Here is a 24,278-nt window from a genome sequence, read left to right as displayed (position 1 = left end):
TTCTTCTTTAAGCATGTTTATTGAGAGTTGTGAAGTGCAGATGTCAGGTGCAATTGTAGGTATGTTACAATATCTCATCCAGTCTTTGCAGAAACATGCACAGAACATGAGCATACAACCGATACACTGAATGGGAAAAAAAAAGAAAAAAAAATCTCCCAAGTTTTTTTTCAAAGTTGAGTTTTACAGTTATTGTTTAACCAGAAGAGAACATCACTGTCAAGAATGCATTTGTTTTGGGTTTTTTTTTTAAAAGAAAAGAAGAAAAAACGGTGCAGTAATCCAGAGAGCCAAGTGGAAATGGGTTTTACAGTAAGAGTAAATGCTGCAGTCAGTAATATGGACAACGCTGTTTGGCTGCATGTTGTCATTTAAATAACCTAAACTCCCCATCTGTCGCCACACAATCTTGAAAATACAGCATTAAAAATAGAGGCCACAGTTGCAGGGCCGGAACTCTGGCGGTTCTCTGCTCACCTGCGTCAAGCGTGCGGCCAAAGATAGCTTCTATTGTGTCTCCTCCTCCCTCGCCTCGCTATTTTACACGGTACTTACACTATACAGAAATATACATCATCTTCTGCCCATCATCAAACTTTTTTTTTTAATTTTTTTTTTTAAATTTTATTACGAAAAGAGAGAAAGAGAGAGAAAAATGCAGCTTAGCCCAACGTCTCGACACCCCCCCGCCCACTCCCTCCCATCCAATAAGAGTTTGAGTGACATGCTGGCGCCGCCACTGCCGGCGCCAGAGGGGTTCGAGAGAACAGCAGTGATGAGCTTCGTCCAGGGCAAAAAAAAAAAAAAAAAAAGACTAAACAAAAAAACAAGGAGCTCCAAAAGAGAAATACTGAAATACATAGAATCGTCGTAATCGTCTCCGTAAGAAACCAGGGTTTGTTCAAATCCCCCCCCGCGCTCACAGTAACGTCATCCGTTCTGCCGTGTTGTTGTTCAAAAAATACCCCTCTCCCCTCCCCCATCCCACCCCCCACCCCATTCCAGATGGGGACTTTTGTCATGATAACATCTTTTTTTTGCTCACATTCTTTATTGGTCACTCTGCAAAGGCTTCTCCTGACTCTCCCCCCCCCCCCCATCACAATTCTAACCTGGAGGTTTCTAGCTTTAGTCTGTTTCGCCTTCCGAGAGGGAGAGAGAGGGAGAGAGAGAGGGAGAGAGAGAGAGAGAGAGAGAGAGAGAGAGAGACACTTTAATGACATTATTTAGCAATGGAAAAAAAGTAACAACCGGTACAATCCTTCACCCCCCCCCCCTCGCCAGCATCAGTAAAATCGACATCAGTTTAAAATCCAGACACAGGCACAGTGATTTTTCTTTTCTCCTTCTGTATGTAAGTGATGCTGTAGCCACTGATGAGCTCGTTGCTTTGTTCTTGCAGAGACATTCTGGTTGATATGTCCGAGGGATATTTGGCAAATGTTGTCATATTAGATCCTCCGCTAACGCCGAGACCGTCCGTCCTCCCTCCAAAGAATATGTCAGGATTGTCACACCCCCCCCCCCCCTTCCCCTGCCCCCACTGTGCTGTACAGCACCGCACCACTTCCGCCAGCTGCATCCTTCTGAGAGATAAATATGTGCAAATTCTTGTCTTGACAGCGCAGCGTCCTGCTGTAGAAGGCAATCTTCAGCTCTTCTGCTGTAGCAGACCTCAATAAACAAAATAATAATAAAAAAAAAAACAAAGGAAGTGTCAATCAGTCTGTGCAGACCACGCTATGCTGAGGGGCCAGAGATGTGCGAGGTGGGCTGGACGAAGGTGGAGTTGCTTGGCGGGCCGGCGGGCGCAGCGGCGGTGGTGGGAGGGGCGGGCGGCGAGCCCGTCTGGACCTGGGCCTGGAACTGGGCCATCTGCTCCGGGCTGGCCAGCGTCTTCAGCAGGGTGTTCTCCTGCTCCAGCTGCGAGTTGCGATCAATCAGCTCCTTGATCTGCTCCTTCAGGACCTCCACCTCCTCACGCACAGCGTACATCAGGTGGCTCTTCACCAGGTCCTGGGACAGACACACACGTTGGGAGTTGGTTTTGAATAAAAGTTGTGCACCGCGAAAGTTTTGTGTAAATTTGACGTGGACAACAAAAAAAACAAAACATAGGTTAACATAGAAAGAAACCCTTTCAGAATAATTTTCCAATGCAATTTGAGGTAATGGAGCAGCAATGTGTTTTAAAGAAGGTTGGCTGGAGGCAGTGACGTGGGTGGGAGTGATGTAGAATAAATAAATAGATAAATAAATAAATAAAAATACACTTTTACTAAGTGTTTTGAGACGCCTTTGGTTGCGATTTAGCGCTGTACACATCAAAGTTGATTGATTGATGAGTGAGTAAGTAAGTAAGTAAATAAATAAATAGCCGGCTGACCTCAGAGCCTGTTACAGTTGAGCGTCATTTTCTACATGTGGATTAAAATCTGTAGTTGCGTTTCCATGACAGTTTTTCCGCCAAAAAAGCAATATTTTTAACATTTCGACAAAGTACAATTGCAATTTGCAGGTGTTTCTATTGAATGGCGTGAAGCACATAAGCTGTAATTCTCGTACAATCTTGTCCCGTGAGACCCCTCTTTGAGAAAGACCCTACTTTTGTTTTTTAGCCATATTAGAGAGGTTTTTCCAGGTTTAGGTGTTTCCATTATCAGTTTTTTTTATTGTGATATTTAGGTTTTGTGCAATTCTAGGGGGTCATGGAAAAGCAGCTTGTATTCAAAATGCAATCTGCAGAAATTATACAAGTTAAGTTGAAGAGGGCTTTATGTCAGCACTGGGAAAACTCATACATACTAATCTTCATAATTGTATTAAATTAGGTTGAGTTCCAATTACAGCGCTGCCCCACTGAAATACTGTGCAAGATCAATATGGGAATGAATCAGGAACAGAGCAATGAATAAAGTGGGAATCAATCCAGATTCAATGACTTAAATGAAAAGGCGCGCAAGCAAGCACACACACACACACACACACACACACACACACACACACACACACACACACACACACACACACACACACACAGAGCGTGATCTGGAGCCGAACATCGCGCTCGTGACGACACAATCACAGGCCTCATAAAGAAACGTGAGCGAGCATGTTCCCAGAGCGCGCGTCATTACTCCTGCCCACGTTTGTGCGCAAGCCAATCAGCGGCCGAGATATTTATAACCGCGCATGTGAGCCTCGCAGTTTGCCTAGCAACAGAGCGCAGAGCGGTGGCGGCCACAACAACGGAGTGAAACAGAAAATAAAAGCTAATAACTAACTAAATAAATAAATAAATAAAAAAAATACAAGCTAGTATTTTAACAGTAGAGTTAATCGTTTATCTCAGTATCAGTAGTTCCCTATTACTAGTGAATTCAAAGTACAGACGTTGCTATTCCACAGCAGATCGCCTCCATATGAAGCTTCCCGGGACTGCGCTTCCCTGCGGCGCTCAGTGATTCAAAAATACAACGTAAAAAGAGTTGAAAGACTCACCATTGCTTGTTCAATCTTGTTGTCGATGGCCACAACGCTGGCTCCAGACGAACTGTCAAATACACAGAGAAAAAGAAAGGAGCCCCGTTAACAACAATCTACCGAACGTGTCATGGTTTTCAGGCGGAATCCAGAAGGTTCCAAAACAGCCCCGGACGGACACACAGACGAACACACAGACGGGCTGCTCTTCGTTTAGCAACGGTTCCCCGCTGGCTGGGCTGGGTGAATAGAACGCTACAGTAGCGTAGCGTAGCATAACACACACACACACACACACACACACACACACACACACACACACACACACACACACACACACACACACACACACACACACACACACACAGGTGACTCTATCTACCGCCGCAGGTGAAGCACAATAGCAGCAGCAGGGACCAGACAGACAGACAGACAGACAGACAGACAGGCGCAGGGTATCATCATCATCATCATCATCATTATTATAATTTTTTTGTTACCTATTGTCGAGCTTTACGTGCGAGCTCTCGGCGCTTAACAGCGACGACAGGAAGGAGATGGAGAAATGTCTGAGGTGGCAGACGCCAAGATCCATGGCCACGGTGTAGCACGACGAGTTCATACTGTCCATCGCTCCTCCGAGGAGGGGGCCGCCGCTCACACACACACACACTACCGCGTCCCGACACCCGCGAGCACCGCACCGTCCGCGAGACGCATTAACATCCACGCGATCGTTTAAAAAAAAATAAAAAATAAAAAAAATCCACGAGAACCGTCCCTTTAAAGACTCGCGCATCGACCGCAGGCGGCTAAACGACGCGATCCAAGGTCAGCTCATGTCGCTGCTGCGGCTGCTGCTGCTGCTGCTGCTTCTACACCACCACCACCACACACAAAAAAAAGAGGCTGCGGCTCCGGGGCCAACCCGCATAATTTATCCGGCGACGAACCAAGAGGCCGACTCCTGATTGGTCGAGACGCGCCCCATTTGAATAATATATTCGGGAACGCCCCCACCTGGAGCTCAGCTGACTCTTTTTCATAAAATATTCCAGGAGCGAGCGGCGGTGAGTGGAGGGGATGTGGATGGAACCGGGGAGAACCGGATTGGAGAGGAGGAAGAAAGAAAGAGAGAAACGAGAAAGGCGAGGACGAGGTTTTCACCAACAGCCTTCGCACTTTTGTTTTTCGTTCGCTCCTTCTCTCCATTCTGAGAACCTGCGACTGCTCCTTTGTTAACGTGAACAACTATGTTGTGTATAGTTTTATCCACAACATAAAAAAGCCAGCCGCTTTTAAGTCTCACACCAAATTCCATTTTCAAAAACAATATTCCTTCAGATTTTCTAACGAGACAGGTGCCATTTAAAAGTGACACGAATTCAAGCAGTCTGTCGTTATTTTGCCGCGCATGAGTTTTCCATGTCACTTTGTCGCCCCCACGTGGCCAAGAAAAGTACTGCTGGACTATAAAACGTCATTATTATTGCTTTATTGACCTAAATTCCTAATTTTCAGTGTTGCAGCGCCGTTGCAACTCAACAAGAGATCCTTCAAAACGGTATCAAACAGTACCTTCATATGACAACAGAGCTCACTATTTATTTATTTATTTATTTATTAAATCAAACACCAGCTCCTGGTATTTGAATGATGAAATCGCAAACTTAATGTGAATTTCAGTGTGACCAATTATTTTCTTAATTATCAATTTTGTGTGTTTATTATTAGCTCATGGTATTTCTCTGACTGACTGGGTGTGGCACGTGAACACCAGGACCAACTCGTAGATCTGTCCCTGTTTGAAAGGTTTGTTTTGTAGGGTGTGAATGAGTTCCTAGAGTGGGCAGGAGTGAAGTCTCGACCTGACTGCATTAATCATCTTAGGAATTACATACCACTCGAGGAGCCAACACCCGGAACATTAAGACCAAATCATTCCTAAGTAGTATTGCCTAAGTCTCTTTCTTGCTTTAACATTTTTAAATGAGCAATGGTAGTTTGAGGGACGCTGGTGTTTCAGCTCCTCAACATTTTCTTTTTTGTAATGATGCAGACTTGAACTGCATCATTTCAATTGAATGCTTGATGTACCATGAGACAACGTTGACCACAGACCACCTTAATGTAACCTTAGTTTGCCAGACACTATGTGACCCATTTTAAGGCCTGTGAGGATGGAATGCACCAGGGACCAATGAGGTCAACCTGATTGTAACAGCGTCACTTAACAGAAGGAAGCGTTCTCAAAACAACACACCTCAAATGCAATTTCACAAGAATGTTGCCACTTCGGACTCTCTTTAAACCCCACACAAACATTAACGCAAAGTCCACATGATTGTAAGAACACTTTTATAATTGGGTTTGAGAACTTAGTAAGTGCTGAACTATTCCATAGAGTTTCCATGGAACAAAGAAATGGATATGTGGTGAAAGTAAAAAGATGCTCAAAGCTGAAACCGTTGACAGGGAAGGTGGTGGAGTAAATATTTACTCCTGTCAAACAACGTGAAGCCAATATAAGAATCACAATATAGTCCAGGCTTATTTAATCCCCTGTACCTCGAACGGTGGCTCAAACGTATCCCGAGTACTTGATGTCAACTTGTACGCTCGCCTGATCCAACTCAGCCACTTTAACAAGAATCCAAATAAGAGGCTCTAATCCTGACTGATCTCTTCCGGCCTTCTCTTTGACGGGAAGGGGGTTTAGCCAATTAACCAGACCCAAATAGCCAGAACCACTGCAGCTCCTCAGAACAAAGTCAGCATCTACTGTCTACACACGCAACAACAACACACAATGGCACCACGCGCATGGGCTCGCGAGAAAGTCTTTTGCTCACCTGGCAGTTGGCTTAAAAAAAAGGCTTTTAATTTGAAAATAAAAAATCTCTCAAGAAATTTTCTTCATGCTTGAGAAAAATAAGTGAACATGTTGTTCACAGTAACACACAAGACAGTCATCACTATAGAAACCCTAACTAGCGTATAGAGACACTGAAACACGAACACTGAACACTCTCTAATAATAACAGGCTGAATTATAGGTAGGTCAGACAACTGGCGGCCTTCCTGCTTTGCTATAAAACATCAGTAGCCCAGTGACCTACTGAGGCAACTTAAGAAACATATGACCCAAAAGTGCCAGGAGACCAAGGCAGGAAGTTCCATCAACAGATGGAAACCAGATGAAGTTCTTCAGCCTGCTTTATTATTGCCATTGTCATTATTTCACACCAACCACTGTCAGCATATGAAAGTTAAAATAGGCATAGTACGTGAAACACATCAATCCAAATTGAATGAATATATCACTGATTTTAATAAACTAGTTGAAAACTAGTTCTCTTAAAATGTACAATTCGGCAAATCACTGCAGCCTGAGCGATGCTGAGGAAAATAAAGCCAAAGACACTCTGTGACAACAGGTTAGGGATAGAAATGGGAACTATGACGTGGGGGGAGTAACTCACGCAGTTCTCATGTATCTTTGTTAAACGCAAATAGTTCATCCCAAAGTGACCCGACTACAACCGGAAACCAGAGGAACTACGTCTCAGCATGTCCTCCACCGGCGCTAGTCTTCAATTTTCTCCAGAGTTCCATTACAAAGAACGCCATTTGCGGTCAAAATAGGGAGCAGGGGCATCATTTAAATGTTAACGCTTCCCTCCCGTCCCCGAAGCCATGAATGACAAGAAAAGGAAGGACAATGTGGCCCCGGCAGCCCTTTGTGCCACGCTACTGTAGTGATTGGGTCTGAGCAATGCTGCGCTACTGCCGACTCCCCTGGGATTCCCCGTCTTTATTTCATTTTTTCTTTTCTTTTACCTTTTGAGATGCTGCTCCAGCTCCCAGAACAAAAGCTTCATCGCCATCTCGTCATGGCCTTGCACGCGTACTCCCCGCGCTCTCATTGTGCTGCCTGCCAGCGGGATCATAAACAATCCAAAGTCAGCAAGCAGTACGTCCCTGAGCGTCTCTGTTTTTGAGGGGTTTTGGGTCCCTGTGACACTCCTCCCCTCCACCTCTTTCGCTCGGTGTTCAATTTACAGAACGGATCTGGGTCGCAACACTAAAGATGCTGTGGTGGGTGCGGCTGCACGGAGGGGGGGTGGGAGTGGGGGGGGGGGGAATCAGAGGCAGGAATGTCGGCTTGTGAGGAGTGTGTCCTCCTCGCGCGAGTCTCCTCCATCAATATCACCCATTTGTGCTTGAATGGGTGGCCAGTGAGGGAATTAGTCGGTGCAGACAGTCGCTGGGCGGGTCGTGACGTGATGGTCATGTGATCCCGGGAGTTACATAAACCATCAGCACAGATTAGGACGCGGCCCACTGATTCCTCTGGTCCTACAGACCCCTGCACCCGAGCAGCCTGAGACATGGATACGCACACCCACGTGCGCTACACTTTGTGTAGTCCGCACTGTGCTTTTAACTTTAACCATGCAAAATACCAAAAATGATTTTACATGAAATCGACTTTTTGTTTTGCATGTGCAAAAAATGTTGCAGCCGTTTTGCAAACATTGTGTATTCTGGGAGCTTTGAGAAGGAAAATGACTGAAAAATCTCATTATTAGACAACATTGGGGTCTTTTGGCATAAAAAAAGAATTTCTAATCTCCGAAGCGATAATGGCCACTAATTTTCCTTACAACAAGTTAATTAGATCATAGAAGGCCTATAGCTGGACGATCAAAAACAAAAAAAAAAAAAACAATCTTGGTATCACAATCCAACGATCATGATACAACAGTCCATGTCTGCCTCCCCTTCGTGACAGAGAGAACTTGTGTTGTTTTGTCCCTCCTCATCGCTTGCTGAAAGGCAGCCTTAAGATGGCTTAAAGCCTTTACACACAGAAAACACAACGTCCACTCTGGGAGCCCCCCGCTGGCTTAGAGACGGCCGGCCAAGAAACAACAGGTAGGGGATGAGCACAAAGAGGCGGATTCCACTTGTCCCAACAGACTGGCTGTGCTGGAGTGAGTCACCCTCGCGACCTCACAGAGGATTAAGCCGTCCAGAGTCCACCAAGTGACCGGCTCTCACAGCTTTGAAGCAAGAAATCGTGGTTCACATCCATCAAGTTCAGAAGATGACAACCGCCAATGTCTCACTGCACTGAAAACATCTGTACTTTATTCTAGTGCTAATTGTGACACTAGAATACCAGCTAGTTTGCAATAGGGCAACATCATCACTTAGCATCATAAAGGTTACTTGTAGAACCTTTAGATAGGGTGAGGTATCGCTGAAGTAATTTATTTTCATAAAATGTATGAGTCAACATGTACCAGCATATCATTAGCCTAGTAAAGTGTAATATCAGGTTTAGGTAATCGTGTAATAATAAGGTATTAACGATGTAAAGCCACTGCACTTAACAACAAACAGGATTTCTCAACCCTGAAAATAAGATGCTATTTTTTGAGCCTCTGTTGTGATGAACTAATGAATGTTTTTCAAAAAATTTTAAGCCTAAATAAACTGCTTCAACCTTCTCAGAATCCCTGTCTGAGTTACAGGCATCGTCTTTCACCCACCACTCAGCATTTTTCCTTTTCATTATGATGAGTGCCTCTCAGTGCAGCCATTTTCTTTTTGGTGCAGCTCGCTTTCTGGCACAATGTGCCTCTGCTGACAGGAAGGGAACCTGTGAATATTGGGACCGCGCCATCACCTGAGAGTTAATAAAAGAGGCCTGGCATGTCCCAGTGATGCAGGGGGGGGAAAAAAAAGAGAGGCCTATTGAACCGTTGAATGGTGAAGGCTTTTTTTGGCCAGAGCGCTAGTTTGATCATGGAGAGCACACACAGACGTTACCAGTAAGCCCTGGCAGTGGCTTCCCCATAGTCACACTCTGACTATGGAGAATGGCAGAGAGCGACTGAGTGAGTCACTCAGAGAGGGAGGGAAGAATGATGAGTGGCCATTTTGGCCCCCATATGGAGCGTTTGGGCTGACAGCAGCAAGTCCTTAGTCCTGGCTCTATACTCCTCTCTCTCACTCTCACTCCCTCTCCCACACACACACACACAGGAGGCAGAAAGAAGGAGAGAGTCTGACAGACAGGAGAGCTAGAACAGCCTGGATACTCCGCCTCAGCATTAGTACCTTTGCCACGGCCGCAGAAAATGCAGGGTTGATGCATTTACAGAGAAGCATTATGCACAACATCGTCAACCCTAGTGGACATCTGCAGTTTTACACTTAACAAAGTGACTTTTTAGTTGCATCCTGAAAATTAACTTTACGTCTAAATTCTGCGTTTCCTTTTCTATTCCCAATGCCTTTTGCTTTTATCAATTCCTCTTTGCTGCAGAAAACATACACAAATAATTTCAAGCAAATAAGTAACAACATCGTCCCAATAAATGACATACAGTGCTGAAATCATGCATAGAATCTCTCCCTCTTTCGTCCCCATCTCTTTTCCTTTCTCACACACTCACGCTCAGAAGATCAAAGTTACGTAAGCGCGTGTGAGCAGCGGCTTTGAATAATTTGGAGTGAAACCTGGCATTAAGTGGATTAGCGACAAAAGAACACACGGCGCTCCGAGTCCAGACAACAGAGCGGAGGAATGGTGCAGAGCGCAGCAGATCAGCGAAGACACGGCATGCAGCCGAGGCTGCAGGCCCTCTGCAGACCACATCTACTGCTAAAAACACACTCATCACAGCGGCCGTGTTTATATCCAGAGCCAGTGCATAAGTATAGTTTAACTCAGGCCACTAACAAACACACAACATGGTAATCATGCACCACAAAACAAATGATAAACGCTGTCCAGTGTAGGTCAAGGCCAGGTTTAACTGACTTTTAGTAGATTTAAAATTTGTACAGAAGCAAGTCATTCATTGCAACAATGACTATAAAAACATCTTTGTTGTCTGGGAGTAGATTTACTTTCACTTTAAAGAGCCACTGTCAGGCTACAGTTAGATAGCACTGCCCCACTGTGTATGTTAACAATTAATCGTTGATTAAGAATGTAAATGATAAATTAAATTAGTTGCAAAAAATGAAACATTTGTTACACAGGTAGTTAATATCATTACAACCTGTAAGTACTGTGATGGTCATAACATACCTAGAACAAGTTACTTTAAAACAACTTAAACTTAAACTTAAAAAAGTTAAAATGTGACCCATAGAAGTCAACTTAAAGTCAGAGGATAAACGTTTAGGGTGTTTTTATGTTCTATAATGTAAAAATGGGTCACATTGGACCCTCTACATTAATTGGGGGTTAAATAATGTGTTCCTTTCACATTTTTCAATGTGAAATTTAGGCTTTGGCTCATCGACTAATCATTAATCAATCGATAAAGTCAATCAACTAACAATTGATGAATGCATTGATAATTTGCATCCCTAGTTAGAATGTTTCCAAAAGATGCCAATAGTATTCAATATCAGGCTAAACACAACTACCGACCCTTCATAAATTCACCTCTTGTCACCGAGGGGGCGGCGTGTGGCCATCAAGTGAGAGTGTTTCTATTTTAGGCAGATAAGAAATGGTTATGTTCGATCCGAACTTTTGGTCCTTTTCCTGGAAAATTGAATTATTATAACTTAAAACATTATGGTGACTACACTCGGCACAACCCATAACTGATCCGTTTTCAATCCTAATTAACATTACTGAATTACCCTGTGTTTACAAATAAATAGATCTTACTCATGTTTAAGGTCAAAGTCTCGGTTGTTTTAAGGGCCAAAAATTCTGAACAATTTGGTAGAGTGGAACATTTCTCATTTTCTTTATTTTCTAGTATTTTATGAATCAATTCTACATGTAGCACAAGCCTATATTTGTTCCTTTATCTTTCTCACAACCCTCTTTTCGAGTTACAAATGAGTTATTGAAACACGTCAGGGAGAGTTTATTAAATCAATAGCTGTAAAACAATTAGACTACAGGCCTGACCCATTTATTACTGTCCTCCACGAGTGGCTGAGTGTGTGGGTGCATGTGAGGGAGGAGGAGAGAGTGGTGAGTGGATTAACTAATGATGACTGGCGTCAGGGCCTAAATCTCTGACGACAGCAGAGCTATCGTAAGCGCAGCTTAGCGAGGAAACAAACTGTTGTTTTCCGCACCGCTCATGTCAGTCACACCAGGCGGAAGTGTCTCGGCTGGAACACGTTTCCTCTCACCGAGTGCATCCTTCTGTGGGCTTGTTACCGGTTTTCTGTTGATTCAACGCTGCGTGTGTGCCGGACAAGTTTGCGCACGAGCACAGGAGCTTCTAACTGATAATGACGACTTGTTCAGTAACCTTATAGATTTGGTTTTGGCCACTAATCACATAGAAAATATATGTGGTAATAAAAATGAAGATACAATAAAAATGAAATACAAATGTGATATCATGGAGACTTTGAAAAAATGAAGGGAAAACCGCCAAAATTAGTCAGACACAAAATTAATTGGAGCCCACAGTGCCATCTACTGGTGACAAATCACATTTTGATTCATGTCAGCTGGTTTGTGTAAAAAAAATAAATGAAGTTATAATGAAAAATTTCAATGAAATACATATATGCAGCTTTTCCGACTTGTTTTCAGTAAAAGCTGGACTTGGAGGTTTGTGCTCTCTCGCTCTCACAGCGTACGATCCATCCTCACGTGCTTCCTTTCCCAGGTCTAAATTGGTTAAATAAATCAGTAAACTAAATTCCTCTGATTACAGTTATAATTTAAGAAGATTGAGGAGGTCAGAGCTTTACCCTAACGTCTTATGACTCACATCGTAGTGAAAAAAAAAATATATATATATATATATTTTTTTTAAAGATAGTCGTTATCTGGTAAAAATGCCTTTTAAAGGTCTGCCTGTTGTTAGTCCGAGGAGAACATCTAAGGCAAAGTGTGCACCAGGAGTGAGGAAGTACATATACTGTAAATGATAATACGGTCTGCCTGTCACCATGTTAATACTCATGTTGATGGATTGGCACAGAGGACCAGCAATTCTTACCATTTGTTTCTTTGAGTCAATCACGTTATAGCATGCTGCTGATCTCCAGCTCATCTACACATCAAATACACTGTTAGTGATATACACATTTAACTAGGCATGGGAATATGGGCTGAGCAAACCAGTGTGACTATACATGGGAACACAAAATGTTTTTCTAAACTAATAATATAAAAAATATTTTGACGCTTTTACACACACACACACACACACACACACACACACACACACACACACACACACACACACACACACACACACACACACACACACACACACACACACACACACCACGTTTTTAGTTGTTGTCTAGCACTAATTTCAAATACACACCCCATTACGTGTTCGAATAATGATCACTACTTAAACAATGGCACTGCACTGCCATCTAGTGGAAAATACAATATACACCACAATATACTCTAGTTAGATTCATCATAACCCTGCAAAGGTCACAGCAACGCTACCATATGCACTTCAGTTTGAAAAGTAGATGATTCAATTATCCTGACAAACAATTTGTTGATTTTTATGATTTGATTTTCTCAATTACTTGACGAACTTGATGAACATTCACCCTAAGAGATGCCTGTTGTTTATCATTACAATAACCCTCAAGTTAAAACTACATAATTTAATACAGAAAATACTCCTATTTAAAAGCTTCTGTTTACATCCATCCATCTTCTACACCTGCTTCTTCCTGCACCCAGGGTTGCAGGGGTCTGCTGGAGCCTATCCCAGCTGTCTCAGGGCCAAGGCAGGGTTACACTCTGGACAAGACGCCAGCAGGGGGCAGTACAGCACTGTAGAAGCTTTTGCAGGAGGGACTATCTCGCTTCTGCTGATGGAAGAAAATGTAATGGTATGGCTGCGACGGCAGAAATTTCATCATAAAGGTTGAATTAACTCATTAATACATGCATCTGGAGGAAAAGTAGGAGGCCATAAGATTTTTTCCCCTCATTATTCATGCCAATACAAGATGGAGCCGAGTGCAAAAGGATGAGACAAAACTTCCCTCCCTCCTGCAGCCCTCCTCATTCACCCACAGAGCAGAGAGAAGAGGATTAGCTCACACAAAAGCAAGACTGAGCATCAAGCACCCATGGGAAAAGACACTTGCTAGAAAGCAGAGTTACACTGAGGGAGGGAGTGGGGGTGAGTTATTAGCCTGTCAACCAGGAAAAACAAGACACGTCAGCAGTTGCCACCCGTGACTCGTCATGACTGTCACCTGCACACAACATTTCTTGAAATCAGAGTCCAAAACCTCCAACAGGAGGAGTGTTTAAACCAGAACCAAGCCCCGACATAGAGCAATGTACTGAACACTACGGCCAAACTGGTATAAGCTGAATCAAACTGAGACTGGCACAAATAAAACGCTGCGTCTCTCTCTCACACACACACACACACACACACACACACACACACACACACACACACACACACACACACACACACACACACACACACACACACACACACACACACACACACACACACACACACACACACACACACACTCTGATAGAGTGATGTGGGATGACAAAGTTAGCACAATGAAGTCTGACAGTAGCTGCGCTTCCATGACCCCTTGAATTGCGCAAAACCTAAATATCACAATAAAAAGCTGCTCATGGAAACACCTGAACCTAGAAAAACCTCTCAAACATGGCTAAAAGGTTAGGATGCTCTCGTGAGGTGGTTTTTCAGACATATCCATATAGAGGTGTATTGCAAAAGTGTCATGGAAACACGTTTTTGGCATTTACAGGTCAGCGGACGTGACTTACGGGGTCACGTGACCAGTTGACTTCAAGTGAAAATGTTGCGTTACGTTTGGACGGAGGAGGAGATGGAATAGGTTTTACCAGTATTCAATGTGAAAAAAATATAACAACCATTCTTGACAGCAAACAAACTCTAAATGCAGATTTATGGCAAAATGTTTTGTACCTCCACCCTTCTCAAAGTGGGGTCTCACAGGAAGAGATTTGACGAGAATTACAGCTTACGCACTTCACACCATTCAATAGAAACATCTGCAAATCGTAATTGTACTTTGTGTAAATGTTTGCTTTTACTTTGCAAAAAGCTGTGATGGAAACGCAGCTGTTATCACAATTACTGGCTAAGGAAAATGAGATTAGGGGGACGGAGCCAACGCACGTTTGCTACGTGCTCAGTGTGAAGCGGAAGTATGATTCAGATTAAAGCTCATCTGACCAGCCGGCGCCACCAGGGGGCTTTGTGCCCGTTTTGTCGGCATACGTGTGCACGTGTCAGCTCTCTGACCCGAGAGTGCAATTTTCTCAGACGTGAAAGGCATCCTAAGAAAAGAAAAAAAAAACACACTTACACGTGCACACACACACACACACCATTAGGATCCATTACGACCAATTAGTTTTCCACCACACTCCTAAGTGAAACGGCCCTGGTTATTGATGGGAAGATAAGCTATCTGAAAGGAGGCCGGGGCATCGACAACGCAATCAATGGGTGCATCTGCACACAGAGCATACAAATAAGCAGGGGAGGAGATTTACGGAGGGAGAGAGGGGGGGGGGGGATGGAGGGAGAGAGGTGTGACGCGAGCGGTATGTATTAACCTCGGCTTCAGCAGCAAACAATAAATCATTGGACGTCTTTTTTGTTTGGTTTTCGTTCAACCATTCATGCTTTCAGCGCGTCGGCTCAGGAGGACACAGTAAATATTCAGTAGTGCAAACCTCCCACCCTCCCTCCCTTCCTCTCCTCTCCTCTCCTCTCCTCTCCTCTCCTCTCCTCTCCTCTCCTCTCTCAAACAACATGTTGCTGCTGCGCTGCTGTGTTCTGGTGCTCTCTGGTTCGGTCTGTGCGCAATGGGGGAAGGTGTCAGCAGCATAACAAACACTGGCTGCTGGTTTTTGTTTTTGTTTTTTTGCTGTAAACAAACCAAATCTCAATCAGAAAAAATATATAAAATATACACACACACACACACACACATATATATGTACACACACACAAAATTCCTTTTATTGCTCTCAAGTCATCCTGCTGTGAAAACAGCACCGCCCAGACGCCCAGATATTAACACGTCTAACGACAACTACTTCTGCCTACGCCTGAAAGCTTGACTAGGGCTGCTGGTGAGATCACAGCTGTGAGTCTGAAGGAAAAGCAGCAGAATTTCCTGAAGTCACAAATAAATCAACGTGACATGCCAAACTGGGACCATTTCCAAATCAATCATATTTGTTTCATATAACCAGTCCAGTCGCATGAAAAGGAAGGAAGGCCTATCGTTAATAGCTTGTTGCCACTTCATCATCATCATCATCATCATCTTGTTCTTCATCTCCCGTTTTGTAAGTGCAGCTGAAAAGGTTGGTGGTTGGTTCCTCGTGACTGTTTTTCAGGTTAAGTTGGTAATTAAGTCATCTCTTTTGACAGCGGCAAGGATGATTCATTTTTCAAGTCGGGTCACAGATCGTGTTTTAGGGCACGCCTCACAGAGCGTCGTCACATGTCGCCTCTGATGCACGAGACAGAACGTGCGCATGATTTCGATGTGTCCAGCAACCCTTGTTCTATTAAGGCAACTGTGTCCCCCCCCCCCCCCATAGACTGACTGACTAGTGATGAAGAGAATGGGACCACTGCCACCAGCACACATTCAACTGACCTCCAAGACCATTTGACTGGCAGCAAACAAACAAGGTTATATTGAGCTTCTGGCTTTGAAACTGTACAGTAACAGAACTCAGTACTGTTGCACTTTTTTTTTTAATGCGCTTCCAACTTTTCCAGGTTTCAGACAAAGAAATTGGAATATTTGGACATTATCTTGACAGACACAGTGACTTAAGTAATGCTATACCAATTCCCAGTCAAATGCTTATACAAAACAATCAATAGAGCTCAATATTACATTACATGACTGGTATTGTTCTTATGACAATAGTATTGGACCTTGAACGGTGACGGACAGCTCTGCTGAGTCTGGTTCCATCTGGTCCAAACTGCTGTGTCCTCAGCAGTATCAGTGAGGGTCAGCAGACCTGACTGAGTTGGGTTTAGGTCAGATTGGGTCACTTCCTCTCTTGTGTTGTGAATTTTGTGGCTCTCATTGATCTCCACACAATGAGCACTGGGCCCGACACACACTACCGCGCAGCAGCACTGCCAGGGTGAAGATTACAGTGAATGCAGACGGTGGTGCAGATAGATAGATAGATAGCCATCACATTGCCAGCCAGCCAGCCAGCCAGCATTCCTCTGAGCCTTCACATATTCACACACGCGCATACTTGGTGTTCAGACCAACAATGGGCCTGCATTTAAAAAAAAAAAAAAAAAAAAAAAAAGTATCCGTGTCCTCATTCATTCATTTAAAATCAGGACCAGCACATGAGCAGCAAGCGATGCAGTCATTTTTACCTGTATGCCAACAACCTCATAGACACATGTGAAAGGGATATGTTTGTTTTAACACAGTGGTCACGCCAGGTCAGTGGAAAAAGGAAACATTCACGAAATTTCGCCTTTTTCACGCCAACTTTTTTCACGAAATTTTGACTTTATTCATGAAATTTCACCTTAAAACTCGAAATGAAAACCATCAACTACCAGCAGACACCAAAACCTTCCTCAAAACACTGGAGCTTCATTGACACCAAACCCCGACATTGTGATTAAAACAAGCAGGGGTGTGTGGCGTTAGTCTGGTGGCGGCTGCGCCTTGTCTCACAGAATTAACATAACAGGATTATTAACATAACAGTCGAGTCCTGTAGTTCAGCGTGTTGTGTTAGTGTCCGATGGCCGAGAGAGATGATTGGCAGCCACAGCGTGACGCGGCCAGCAACAACTGAAACATTTGAAGCAGGGCTCAACTACTCAGGGCGCCAGAGGAGTCCAGCGCTTCTCTTCAACAGCGACCCCTGACCCCGTATGAGAACGACAGAGAGTTCATAGGAGGATGATCTCCAGAAGATCACTCGTGTAGATTCCGCCAGAACAATTTATCCTTTCTCTTAACGCAGTGAGTGGCCCATAAAAATAGTTGCATGATAATTGATGTTGGTGATTTATTCAGGGGTTTTTCCTTTCCAACTCAGGAAAATGCCTCGCTCTAATCTTGTGACGCCTCTGGGCTTCTACACTGCAACCACAACGGTTGTTTTGGGGGAAATGGGTGAATTTTTAATCATTGTGTGTCCACACTGATGCAAATGCACCATGTACAGGTTGTTACTAGAGCCACAGTATACCACTGCATAAGCGATGGTACACATATGCCGCACGATGATGAAATTGGCAAAACCATCTTGTAAAAGGCCAACAGCGTCTTGCGAGGATGAATACCTCTATTGTTTAATCACACGTAATAAGGAGAGAGAGAAAAAGACAGCGAGAAATCCAGTGCAGCGAGAACCATAAAAGGTCCTGCAGCAGAAACTCTGCATCCCCCATGTTTTTCCATGGACACCCTGCATTCTTGCGGCAAAGAAGAGGACACTGGCTCAATCTTGGTCACGGCTACTGCAGCTGTTTATCGTTTTTCTCTCTGCGATTGGACACCAACACAACCAAAGTCAAGTCCACAACTCAACATCACACAATGGGTCCCGTTATGTTCACTTGACGGGACTTTCCCCACTGAACCCGCGCTGTCACACGCTGTATTCTGCACCAGATAAAATGCAATCAAGGGTTGCCTGACCATTGCAGATAATTGCAACTGGGGGAATTACTATGAACAACACTGCCTATTAATTTCTTATTTCTGGTCATTTAAAGTAGTGTTACAAGTCACTGTTGGACAGAAACAATATTCAACACGCCAAAGTAAAATCCTGCACTGCTGTCCCAGCTGTACCACAGCGGGTCTCACTGGAAGTGACAGGGAAATGATGCGTTTCTATCACACAGCGCCACATCTGGTGTGGCGCTGTGTCACTCTTGCTTTCCCCTTTTTTCCCCTCCCTCCAACACAAACACATGCCCTGACACTTTTAAGAGCCCTGGAGTTTTACTGCCGTGCCTTAAGTGCAGCGTTATGAGGGCAGGGTCAACATTAAACCCTGAAAACATGTTGACAGGAGCCACGCAGCGGAGCTGCACTGTACAAAGCGAATACTTACATGGTAAGCATTGCAGACGTGAAGCCAGGACAAGCTTGTAAATGCATTCCTACCACAGAGAGAACAGATCAGCTTTTATGAGCGGGATTGAGTCCTTTGCAATTAGTACACAAAAGGAGAAAAGGGCCCAGTTCATAAAAACAATTCTATGAAAGGTACTGTAAATTATACAGTGACTTCCTGTACTATTTGAAACAAAACTGAATTACATTATATTGCATCAGCTTTAAACAAATATATAAAGACACAACGGTGTTTTTGTCAATCATTCCAAATGTCATTCATAGGTCTGACCATGTCAGCCATAATGCATAAGGCATTAGGTAATATACAGACAGAGGAGCCGTGTCAGGTGTCCCCTTTGCTGGATGCACCACCAACCTTAGCCTCTCATTTATGGTGACATAAAAAACTAAAAAAAAAAAAAACTATTCAATCTAATATAACGCCTGACGCTGATGAAAGCCATCTTTTCACGATTATGCAACCACAGCCTCTGTTTGTAGGGAAACAGATGTTAAGCCAGCACTGTTGACTACACCTCAGCGTGGAACAGTAGGTGCACTGGTTAAATCAATAGTTAAACTGTGCGAGTCTAATTCAACGGGACAATCTTTTCATTTGTAACAAAGGCTTTAGTCTCACTCAAATGCTACTTATCATCAAAGACAATAATCCACCTGATCCCCCCCAAAGATTTCACATTCCCCCAGAGCTAAGTGTCATGTGATAACAGTACTCATCCTTCAGTATTCATCCACCGCGGCTAAAAAAGAACAGACCACGACAATGCATAATAACAATTACATACATGTTGCCCTGAAGATCCCCAGTGATGGAAACCAGCCCTGTAACCGACTCATCCTCTCCCAAACACTGGCACGCAAAACATCCTAAAAGCCGTGCTAATAACATTAGCAGTCTGAGAAGAAGGCTTTAGGATTGTGAAAGCGACTAAAATCTGAGCAATATCCTGCTGCTGCTGCCGGATGATTAAACTTTCCCTGCGCCTTAAAAAAAAAAAAATCAGCTGTTGAATGTATTATTTAGAAGCTATTCCGCAGGGGTCTCGATGGTAGATGACGAGCGAAATGTAGGAACAGGAAAGTCGCTGTGAGACGTCAGAAAACCGGATAAGCGACTTATTTTTGTGTAGACAAACCTAAAGGGCCACACTTTTTGCGGGCCGACGGGCAAACCAACATCCTTGAAATGACAAACAAATATATGTCAAAATCCAGCCGAGACTGCAGTGTTTTCTGTCCCTCTGAGCAATTTTTTGTTCCTGCTAGAGAAAAACTGATTTGCTCGAACCAGCAGGTATAATGAAGTGTGAGGGCAGCGAGTCTGGAAACAAGTGAGGAGAGGCAGTGAGGTAAAATGTTGAATCACTGCAGCCTCTCCATAAAGACAACAGACGTCACCATCTAGCTGAGGCCTGGCACAGATTTCCATCGACTGGCCGTGTCGACCTGGGCGTTATCTGCTGCTAGTAAAATAACACTTTCCTGACTTCAGAGCAAGCAGTGAAATGATCCAGGCTCTATGTCAGAATACACACATCCTTTTTTACAGCTTTAGCTTAAAATTTCTGTATCTCCATAAGCTTTTTAGGGCAATACAGGTTCCAAAAAAAAGCTTACCCATCCTCTTCTCCGTCGACCGTCTTGATACCAGCGGCTGCACTTAAGGCACTGGTGGCGGTGGCGTTACCCTCGGCATCTTGACCCTGGACAGTGCCGCTGGACCCGGTCACGGCCTCCCCTCCGGACAGCTTGGTCAGCCCCAGCAGGGCCGACTGGTGCTGGAGAAGAAGTCGCTCTGCGTCCTGCAGCTGAGTGGTGGTGAAGGTGGGCAGACTGGCGTAGAGGGCACTGGCCTGGGCGGCGTAGGCGAGGGCCTGGGCGCTGCTCGGGTCCCGAGCCAGGGTGACACAGGGCTGTTGGCTCTGCGGGACACCCTGGGAGGGCATTCTGCCGCTGCTGGCCTGGGGTGGCTGCACCTGTGGGTCGCCGTGGGTGTTGGGAGGAGGCACGCTCGGCGCGGACACTTGGCTCTGGTGAACTGTGTTGGGCAGCTGGGTGCCCAGGCCTTGATTTTGGATTTGCGTTGGGAGCGACTGGGGCTTCTGCTGCTGCTGCTGGCAATCCAGATGGCCGGCATGGCCCTGAGGCTGCTGGCCGAGACCCGGCGCTCCGCCGACGTGGGAGGGCAGGTTGGACGACTGAAGGGAAGAGGGCTGCTGAGGCTGGATGTGCAGAAGAGGCTGCTGCAAGGCTCCCATCATCTGACTCGCCCCGTTCGTCGCCCCGCCGGGTGCTGACCCAAGCGGGTTGGAGATGGGTTTTGAACCAGCACCCTGGGGAACCCCCTGCTGTGGTGGCTGGGTGTACTCCGAAGGCCTCACCTGCACCGGGGCCGCTTGGGGGCCAGTAGACTGCTGCTGTATCGGGGAAGAGAAAGCCATTTTCTGCTGCTTGACGCCCACCAGCCCTTGTGTGGAGCCCGTGGGTTGATTTGCAACCGCCTGGGCGTAGGTGAGTTGCTGCTGCTGCGCGGCAGACACGGACAGCCCGATCGACGTCTGGTGGCTCGGCATGGGAGCGGGCTGATTAATGTTTGACGAAGCCAAGGGGGGCGCCGCAGTTTTCATCTGTGAATGGCCAACATCCTGGGGGTGCATCTGGGTCTGGATCTGGGATGCTCCCATGTTCAGGCCGCTGGGGAGGATTCCTTGAAAGCCGTGAGGAGGGGAGGCAAAGTCCTGGCCGTGCTGGGACAGGAGGGCCCCACCGGCGGTGTCCACACCCGACGCGACCTCGTTGTAATGGCTCAGCGTGCTCACGGTGCTGCTCACAGAGCTCCCGCTCGTGCTGTCCCTCTCGCAGGCCCCGGCAAAGCTGTCAGACGCAAACTGGCGCACGCTGTGCGAGCCGGCGTCAGATGTGGACGAGCTGGGAGCCGAGGCAGGGGGATCCTTGTCATAGAACTCGGTGCACGTCCACCTGCCCTTCTTGAATGGCTCAGAACTCGAGTCCAGCTTCACCACCCGGAAGCGAGAGGCGGTGGGAACCGCCGCAGGAGCCGGGGCGGGCTGAGCTTGTGCGGGCGGCGCCGCGGCCGCAACGGGGGCACTTGCTGCCAGGATCCTTCCCTGGCTCCCGCTGGGAATTCCCATCCCTCCGGAGGCACCGACAGCAGCAGCAGCAGCATTGGTTGTAGTCGTCATGGTGATGCTCGAGTTGATGTTTTGGTGTTGCTGGCCCATAATCACATTAGCAGTGGTTATAAGGTTACCACCACCACCTCCACCTGTACTCCCCACACCGCTGCTCATCACATTGGGAGGAAAGCTGCCGCCACCGCCGCCGCTGCTAGCACTCGAGCCGATCCTCTCCCTTGCAGGCACATTGGCAGAGCTCAACGTATTCACATTACTAACATTGCTGGTCAGGGGATTAATTATGCTAACTGTAGTGCCCGTGGCAGAGCTGTGCAATCCAGGTGCAGATCCCGGGGCCACGACCCCAACAGGCTGAGCGATAATACTTGCAGGGGCCGGCTGGGTAACATTCTCTTGAGGGACTCCCTTGTTAGAAGGCATTTTCTGGGTGACACAAGGTAAAGCTCCAGAAGTGAGGGCGGGTGAGGGGCTTCCAGGCACGGAGGACAGCGGATAGCCCTGGGCATGGTTTGGATGGTGGGGGTGTTGTTGATGTTGATGGTGGTGGTGGTGGTGGTGATGATGATGCACTGTCCCATTGACCATTTGTTGAGCCTGGTTCAGGGCATGCGGGTGTGAAGGCTGGTTGGGAGAGACAGCTCCAGGGGTGTCCGCCTCGTGGAAATTATTCAGCGTCTCCTCCGAGGAGCTCCTCTCCGCCCCGACTACGTCGTTGGCCCTGGAGAGGGAGACATCCAGGATTTCAGATGACGACAGATCCTCGGTGTGGGACTCGTCCAGGTCATCGTAGCTCTCCGTGTCCTCTGCGATGCTGTTGTTGGTGCTCACAGAGATCTGCGCCGGAGTCACACTCGTGATCTGGAAGCCGCTTTTCTTCTTGATCTGTGCCCCAGACGACGGAGGCTGTGCGGGCTGGGCCTGGGAGTGCAGGTTCAGGCTCTGGGGAGGAATGTGATGTGGACCAGGGGAGGATGAACCGGCGGGAGGTTGGCACTGAATCAACAGTGAAGAAGGCTGATAGTCATCTGCCGGGACGTGGCTGTTGGTGACCACTGGGTTCGCCGGCGTGGACAGAGCGGAGCCGCCGCTCCCACCACCCGTGTTACTGCCCCTCCTGTGGAAGACGGCCGAATGCGCCATCTTTCTAACACCGCCGGAGTCTCCAGCAGGGTCCGGATGATGCATTTCGAGAGGATCCGGGGGGCAGTTGGTCTCCGACAGTATGTAGTGGGGTTGCACTTCGTAAACGGCGCCGTCTTGACGAAACTACGGTATACAGACAACACGATCGAGAAAAATAAGAAATAAATACTCGAACCCAAGTTTCGGCCGCGTCTCAAATATCAGGCAAAGTTGCACCGACATTCACAGCCGCCAGTTGACAGTTTGAGGCGAATAGCCGAGTAGCTTGGCCGGCTAGCGTCAGCTGACGCCAGTCGCAATGTTAATTCGCCGGCTAACCGCCGATGTTATACACTTGCGACTTCAATTAAGCGCAGGATAACATTTTTGCGGGTGCAAATTGATAGCAAACTTAACGTAGCAGCGTCCGCCTGTAGCCGTGCGTAGCGAAAACAAAACGCCGTGTGCGACAAATGAGCGTTGTAGATGGATGGTAACGCCAGCTAGCCTAGCTGCCAGTCTCCATCACCGGCTAGTAGCTACACACAGACTGGAGAGTCGGTGAGCCTCCCGAATCTTGAAGCTCAATGGGAAGGAAATGAAAACAGGCGACCTTTCGTCCCGGCACACTGTGAGGTAAAATCCAATGCAAAACACTCAGGAGCGGCGTACAAATGCTTTTAATCCATCCTCCAGGGTCCCGGTTTGGGGCTCTTGGTTTTGCTGTATCACTGGTCCTCCCAACCGGTAGCGTTGTGCAGTATGTAGCCTCCCGCACCGCTGCCGTGGCTCTGTGCTGTGCTGTGCTGTGCTGTGACGGGACTGGAGGGGAGGGGTGCTCCGTAATATGGCGACCGCGCATGGTCTATTCTGCCAGACAATAAAGCAGTCTGGGAGAGGCGGTGACGAAGTCCACATCAACATCGCCGGGAAATGCCGGAAAGAGCCGAGCGGCGGAAGGGCGGCAGGGGAGGGAGTGAGGATAGATAGATAGATAGATAGATAGATAGATAGATAGATAGATAGATAGATAGATAGATAGATAGATAGATAGATAGAGCAGTTTTGAAACATTCTAATTACGCACCTTCCATTAGCAACACACACCAAAAATTTAACAAATCAATACTGTATACTGATGTACTCTGAATACGATTATATATTTCAAATTATTTTTCATTTATTAGTATGTACTTTGTATTGTCCTGTCTTGTTAAGTGGTATTTATAAAATATACAATATATATAAAATACAAGTTTGTTGTTATGTCTAATTTGGCTATACTGAACATATCTTTTACCTTGTCTTATCTCTCAGGCTGGTCGGTAGGTTGGTGTAAAAATATAC

The 24,278-nt window shown here is 46.1% G+C and overlaps 1 protein-coding gene across 2 annotated transcripts; it reads right to left on the bottom strand.

Moving 5' to 3' along the window:
- LOC142897396 (TSC22 domain family protein 1-like) lies at positions 1-23,832 on the bottom strand. Of its 2 annotated transcripts, none has more exons than XM_076039697.1 (3): positions 20,269-23,832; positions 3,502-3,553; positions 1-2,016 (listed from the first exon to the last, which is right to left on the bottom strand). In XM_076039697.1, exons 1-3 carry the CDS (start codon positions 22,992-22,994, stop codon positions 1,741-1,743), a joined length of 3,054 nt encoding a protein of 1,017 aa, XP_075895812.1. In that variant the 5' UTR covers positions 22,995-23,832; the 3' UTR covers positions 1-1,740. The 2 variants fall into 2 exon arrangements, with proteins under 2 accessions (XP_075895812.1, XP_075895813.1); XM_076039698.1 differs by lacking the exon at positions 20,269-23,832 and adding an exon at positions 3,984-4,574.
- Positions 23,833-24,278: the final 446 nt, after the last annotated feature.

This window comes from Nelusetta ayraudi, unplaced genomic scaffold, assembly GCF_046127955.1.
Source record: "Nelusetta ayraudi isolate G7.1 ecotype Tasmania unplaced genomic scaffold, CSIRO-AGI_Nayr_v1 ptg000060l, whole genome shotgun sequence".
Classification (NCBI taxonomy): domain Eukaryota; kingdom Metazoa; phylum Chordata; class Actinopteri; order Tetraodontiformes; family Monacanthidae; genus Nelusetta; species Nelusetta ayraudi.
This window is presented reverse-complemented; position numbering and strand designations above follow the sequence as displayed.

Bases quoted from the DNA above. Each gene is read 5' to 3' on its own strand.
- LOC142897396 (XM_076039697.1), bottom strand. From the start codon at position 22,994: ATGCATCATCCGGACCCTGCTGGAGACTCCGGCGGTGTTAGAAAGATG. The intron at 3,554-20,268 runs GTAAGCTTTTTT...TGTATTTGACAG, and splicing joins GTCGACGGAGAAGAGGATGG to TTCGTCTGGAGCCAGCGTTG. The intron at 2,017-3,501 runs GTGAGTCTTTCA...TGTCTGTCCCAG, and splicing joins ACAAGATTGAACAAGCAATG to GACCTGGTGAAGAGCCACCT.